This window comes from Lepidochelys kempii, chromosome 2 (genome assembly GCF_965140265.1).
Source record: "Lepidochelys kempii isolate rLepKem1 chromosome 2, rLepKem1.hap2, whole genome shotgun sequence".
Classification (NCBI taxonomy): Eukaryota; Metazoa; Chordata; order Testudines; family Cheloniidae; genus Lepidochelys; species Lepidochelys kempii.
Window position 1 is genome coordinate 167,790,946 of NC_133257.1, and position 6,521 is coordinate 167,797,466.

At 44.4% G+C, this 6,521-nt stretch overlaps 1 protein-coding gene across 3 annotated transcripts; it reads left to right on the forward strand.

Moving 5' to 3' along the window:
* The first annotated feature begins 578 nt into the window (after positions 1–578).
* On the forward strand, positions 579–6,260 carry FIGNL1 (fidgetin like 1). Of its 3 annotated transcripts, XM_073332713.1 has the most exons (3): positions 579–892; positions 1,318–1,431; positions 4,084–6,260. In XM_073332713.1, the coding sequence occupies exon 3, from the start codon at positions 4,092–4,094 to the stop codon at positions 6,162–6,164; it is 2,073 nt and encodes a 690-aa protein (XP_073188814.1). In that variant the 5' UTR covers positions 579–892; positions 1,318–1,431; positions 4,084–4,091; the 3' UTR covers positions 6,165–6,260. The 3 variants fall into 3 exon arrangements, with proteins under 3 accessions (XP_073188814.1, XP_073188816.1, XP_073188815.1); XM_073332715.1 differs by lacking the exon at positions 1,318–1,431 and having other exon boundaries at positions 4,089–6,260; XM_073332714.1 differs by lacking the exon at positions 579–892 and having other exon boundaries at positions 1,246–1,431.
* Positions 6,261–6,521: the final 261 nt, after the last annotated feature.

The window sequence follows — 6,521 nt, forward strand, 5'->3', positions numbered from 1 at the left end:
AACCTGTGGCGGCTAGCAGTGCGGGGATGGGGGCAGTGCACAGCAGGGGCCGAGTGGGGCAGGGAGGAGAGCGGGCCAGGGGCACGCAGCAGCTGGCGAGGACAGGAGGGGAGGGGGTGATGCAGCGACGCGCCCCCGTGCAAGAAGCGGGGGGGGGGGGGGATGGGAGTGGGTTGCCTCCACTGGGGAACAGCCCCCCCCGCCCAGGCCTCGCGAACAGACGCATTATCGTGATGAAAAACGCTCGCCCCCGCCCCCAAACGCCCAGGCTGAGCCCGCCCCGAGTGGCGCCTGTTGGGTATCCGGCCCCCCGCGCGGCACGGATCCTGCTCCTATTGGAAGACAGCGCTGTTGGCACGACCAATGGGAGCGCCGTCAAGGCGGGGCTTTCTGTGAGGTACCCCAGACCCACTAACGGCGGCGCGCGCTCACTTCCCCGCGTCTTTTTCTACCCGCTCCGTCCGCCCCCCCGGATTCTGATTGGCTGCGCGTCTCCCCTCCACCCCCGTCGGCGCTCTCTGGCGCTGAGCTGGTTGGTTGATTGGCTAAGGTAGGGCGGGATTGGAGCCCGCGAGACGAGCGTGGAGCGCGCGGGGGAGACGGTTCGTAGGCGCGTGGGGCGAAAGTTTCTGGGAGACGCGCGGCCCCAGGGGGTGACTGACACCGATCCCGCCCCGCCCGCGCAGAGCCTGCTGCGCGCGCGCTCGAGGTCCGCACGCGGGCGCTCAGTGGCCCCCTGCGCTGCGCCCTGGGACCTTGTTGCGGGCAGGGGGTGTGAGGGCAGCAGTGGGCTGAAACGTGCTACGCCAGCCCCTTACTCAAATCGGTTCAACCCCCCCCTCCCCCCGTGTGTACACGCTGATACCCGTGGGAAGCTGTTTGGATTGCACAGGTGAGACCAGGCAGCAGCTCCCTACGGGAAGTACGCATGCAATAGGCAAGGGTGCAGGAGGACCCTGGGCTTAGTGCCCCCATATCTAACTCGGGTGAAATGGGGAGAGGTGGGGCCCAGCCCACATGGTTTGCCAAGCCCCTAAATTTCTTCCTCTGGGCTTTTCTCTGGGTGTAGACATTGCTGCTGATCCCGTACAGTTTGCAGAGTAATAAAAGGGAAACAGTGAGTTTAGAACTGAAATGGCTTGTCTCACTTTATTGGAAGTTGACAGATCTAGTCATAGTACAAAAATACTCATCAAAGTGATATTAAACAGCTATTACTTGATTATTTCAACTCCCCCCCCCCCCATTTTAAAAAAAAGTTGTGTACATCCTGGTTAGTAATAGCTGTTATCTTCTGGTTTTACTGATTTACAATAGGATCAGAGGATCTAATCTAGAGGCTTGGCCCCAAGTCCTGTAAGCATTTACCCATGTACTTCAAGCATATGAAGAATCACATTGAAGTCAGTGGCACTGTTCAGCTGCTTCTAGGTAAGCATGAGAGTGTTTGCAGGACCAGGCCCTAATTGGTGAGGGATCCTTCTGTGATTACCTAATGCAGTTTTAAAGATTCCCATTTATCTTGCTAATTGTGACAGTTTAAACGTGAAGCAATAATTAGGGATTCTGGGCGTTTTGTTCCTATTTTCTTCCCTACAGGCTGTTGTCTGAGAGTTGGCATTTATGGTGCCATCCTGAATATGAGTATGTATTGGTATGTGACTAGAGGGATAAGATGGCATGCAGTGTGAGGTTGTCAGGTAATTGCATATCTTTGGGTTTGCTGAGGGTGAACAGCTTTAATTAATCATTTAAAGTGAAATGGTGCATGTCATGGATTTATTATTGTTGCTTTATTAAATGTACTTCTATAAAGATTGTTACTATCTAGATACAACTATATCCTGGAACAGAGTCAGTAGCAGTACACGGGGAAATACTTTTTCGAGTTTAGATGTCTATTAGAAAGCTTCATCAGAAGCTCTTTAAAGTTCGTGTTTTAGCTTTTTGGTAGGGTGGGGGGACTACAGTTTGAAAGTGGATTTAGTTCTAATACCTGCAAACTGTTGTTCAGTGTATTGGCTAGATAAAATTGGGAGGTAGTCTTGAACAAAGGCCTTTGTTTCCTGAAAGTATACTGATTGTCAGATACTGAATTTGTTGGACCTTTCTGTTAATTTCCTACCTGTCTCTAAATGCCTGTAGGTTAATAAAATAGGCATGGTCAATTTGACAATCAGTGAGTCTAGCCCCTGGATAGTGAAACTGCAAGCATACTTGCTACATGAGTACTTTGTTGTTCATTTGACATACTTCTCTGTTCACTTTTCCATCTGGTTCAAAATTTAAGATGTTTTCCTTGGAATCATGGAAACAAAAAATGAGCTTTATTTTAAAATTGGGACTTCATGTGTAGTACAGGATGCAATCTCTTGAGCAGCTTTATGAAGAAACTCCATGTGAGCATGTACCTTGCAATAACTGAATTTACAGTATGAATTTCCACCATTAAACTACAGACACACTGGTTGTAACCTATTGCACTTTATGAAATGTTCCTGAAATGTGTATTCATTTAGTAAGAAGTGTCTGATGTGTAATCTGAGCTATGAATGGCATCCTGTCTCTAAATGTGCTGTTTGTTCTGTTAGGCATAGGAAGCAAATTGCTTGCAGCTAATTTTAAGTAATGTAGTTATATTTGTGAATTATGTTGTTTGTGATGTGTATCACCAGTGTTCTAATCTCATTTATATTGTAAATTTAAGAGCATTGTATGGGCTTTACCCTGAAAGATTGTAAAAATTGCATTGTGGGGTTCCATATTCATTGTGGCTCACTGATTTCTAATCTGGATGTGCTGGGTTTGCAAATAATTTTTTTTCTCTCTAAATGGCAGGTTTGCAAACTCAGGCTAGGATGTGAGACTCAGGATGGACTATTTCCATCTTGTGTATCATTACCAGTGACACAGGTTCTGGAGCCCAGATTAAATGCTCAGTTATAAGCATACTGAATTTCTACTCCACAGTCATCGATTTAAATTTACTGAAAGTCACAATGCACTCTGAGGCCAAAGAACTAGAACCTGATCAGTTTGGAACTATAACACACTGAAACAAACACAGTTTGTGGGGAGACTGAAGAACTGGAAGAAGAGAGCTTTTGAGATAATTGTGGATTTCCCAAACTGAGCATGCACATGTGCCTGTACTTATACCATTAAGTCTAGGCTTTACCAAAATTAGCATTGCATGTGCCTGATAAGCACACTTCAAAGAGACAATAACTTTGAAAGTCAATCAAATACAATGTATGTATATATATATTTTTCCAAACTTAGTGAAAAGCTCATTCCAGGCCATATTTCATCTTTCATACTTTTCAGCCCCTTTTGCTGTAGCTCTGTAAAAAGAAGTGCATCCTCAATTTTAAATAAAAAATAGCTGATTTCTAAAGGGATTTCTAAACCTAAAAAGTTCACTGGTGGACAGAAACAAAGCAATGGGAAGTTTTAATCTAAAAAGGTGAATTATTGGAAGGTACTCTCGCATTTACTATCAAGTAACGCATGCGCTTAATTTTCATTTTAAAAAAAATCACAAAAACCCTATACTAACTCCGCACTGAGCTTTCCAGTCTCTTCCCCTGCCCCTCCAACCCACAAACTTTGTGTATTCATCATTTCTACTAGGATCATAGTAACAGATTCTTCATTCTGGCAACTAAATACTTGTCTTAAGTAATACTCTATAGACTTCTCCCCAATAAGGGTTAACCATTGCTGACTTGTGTTTAGTTAGTCTACCTCATCTGGCCATCTGTTACCCTGCAGTTCTCCTTTTAACCCCTCTCCCAGGGAGACCTGTTATAAGGAGCAGTCTGAAAGGAGAGAGAGAAAAGCCTGGATCCTTATGGTTTTATGCCATAAATGTTCCTGTTTTGTAGGAATGGTAAAGTATGCAGCCCAGCTAAGTGTCATACATAGTCTGCTGACTATCCCTCTGACTTAAAATAGTTAGCAATTAATTAACTATACATTTATGAATTTAGAAGGGAGAAGATAGCAAAAATATAATTAAGTAGATGCTGAAATTAACTTTTTTCTTTGTATCTTAATGCTAAATCTTTCTATTTGTTTCAGCATAGATCATGCAGACACCTGTCTCTAGTGCTGTACACCTGAGTGAATGGCAGAAGAATTACTTTGCTATTACCTCTGACACCTGTACACCAGGACAGAAGGCAGATGGATACCGTGCACAGATTCTGCGCATTCAGTATGCATGGGCAAACTCTGAGATCTCCCAGGTCTGTGCTACCAACCTGTTCAAAAAATATGCAGAGAAATACTCTGCCATTATTGACTCTGACAACACAGAGACTGGCTTGAATAACTATGCTGAAAACATTTTGACTTTGGCAAGATGTCAGCAAAATGACAGTGACAAGTGGCAGTCCTCCTTGACAACAAGTAATGTGTTTGAATTAAAGAGTGTTCAAGAGTTGATGCAAGCTGGCAAAAAGTTCCAAAGCTCTCTGATGGCACCAGCAGATGCCTTTGTGGTAGTTGATAAGCAGGTCAGTGCCTCTGTTACTCCAGGTCTGTCTAAACTCAATGTGTGCAGCAGTGCTGTAGATACCGATCTCTGGGCTAGCTCATCAAAATGTATAAGTCAGGGACCAGATATTCTTGAGAGTCTCTCGTCTTTGAAATGTCTTCAAAGTAGTGTGCCTTCTGTGACCAAAACTACAGATATACTTCCTGCCTCCTCTGCCTCTTTAAATGAACTGCCTAATACAGGTTTCTGTGCAAGTCCATTATCCGGAAACAACAAAGCAGCAAGTGGCGGTTCTGTGAAACCCCCAAGTCATTTTGAGATTAGACAGAATTTGTCTTTTTCTAATCACTCCTCTCTTCCGGCAGGGTCTGGAAACCCAGGGAAAAGGAAAACATTTTATAGCTCCAGTGATGAAAGCAGCAATACAACTTCTTCTAGCCTTGCTTCTTCCAAGCCCTCCACTAGTACAGAAGCCAAGAATTTTGTAGGGAGTGGAAATGGGAGTGAGGAGAGCAATGGTTTTAAAACTGCAAAAGAACAGCTCTGGGTAGACCAGCAAAAGAAATATCACAATCAGCCTCAACGCACACCAGTCTCATCCTATGGTGGTATTAAAAAATCTTTGGGAGCTGGAAGGTCTCGGGGTCCATTTGGAAAATTTGTCCCTCCGGTGCCAAGACAAGATGGGAATGAAAATGGAGGGCCGCAGTATAAACCTTATGGCGCTGGACCAACAGAGTCTTCATTTCCAGTGGATGAACGTTTGAAGAACATAGAACCAAAAATGATTGAACTTATTATGCACGAGATCATGGACCATGGACCTCCAGTGAACTGGGATGACATTGCTGGAGTAGACTTTGCTAAAGCAACTATAAAGGAGATAGTAGTCTGGCCTATGCTGAGACCAGACATCTTTACAGGGTTACGTGGTCCTCCCAAAGGAATTCTTCTCTTTGGCCCCCCTGGGACAGGCAAGACTCTTATAGGCAAGTGCATTGCGTGTCAATCAGGAGCTACTTTTTTTAGCATTAGTGCCTCTTCGCTGACCTCCAAGTGGGTAGGTGAGGGGGAAAAGATGGTCCGTGCACTGTTCACTGTGGCACGATGTCAGCAGCCAGCTGTGATTTTCATTGATGAAATCGATTCTCTCTTGTCTCAGCGTGGAGATGGGGAACATGAATCTTCTAGAAGAATAAAAACTGAATTTTTAGTCCAGTTGGATGGAGCAACAACCTCGTCTGAAGACCGTATTCTAGTGGTGGGAGCAACAAATCGTCCGCAAGAAATTGATGAGGCTGCCCGAAGAAGACTGGTAAAAAGGCTGTACATCCCTCTTCCTGAAGCTTCAGCTAGGAAGCAGATTGTAACTCGTCTGATGTCAAAGGAGCACTGCTGTCTAAGAGAAGAGGAAGTTGAGCTCATAGTTAAAAAATCTGATGGATTTTCTGGGGCAGACATGACACAGCTCTGTCGAGAAGCTTCTTTAGGTCCTATCCGTAGCCTTCAGTCCCTGGACATTGCAACCATCACACCCGAACAAGTTCGGCCTATTTCTTTTCTTGACTTTGACAATGCTTTCAAAACTGTGCGACCCAGTGTGTCTTCAAAGGATCTGGAACTATATGAAAACTGGAACCAAACATTTGGTTGTGGAAGATAATTGCATCTGAATTGTTGTGCAGAAGTTTTTCTCTCTCTCTCTGTCTCACACGTACACACATTAAGATCAGTGGTAATTTACAGTGTTCAATTTTGGTTATAACAATTCTTTGTAATAAAACTATTTTAATAAATGTGATGAAATTAATTACTGGATTGTATGCTGCTTCCTTGCCGTGAGTTTTGAGAATGAAATGCATTTCAGTGCAGAAAGTTTGCAGTAGGCTCTCAACCAGAGGATGTTGAGAAGGCCAAGACCATAACAAGGTTAAAAAAAGAACTAGATAAATTCATGGAGGATAGGTCCATCAATGACTATTAGCCAGGATAGGCAGGGATGGTGTCCCTAGCCTCTGGT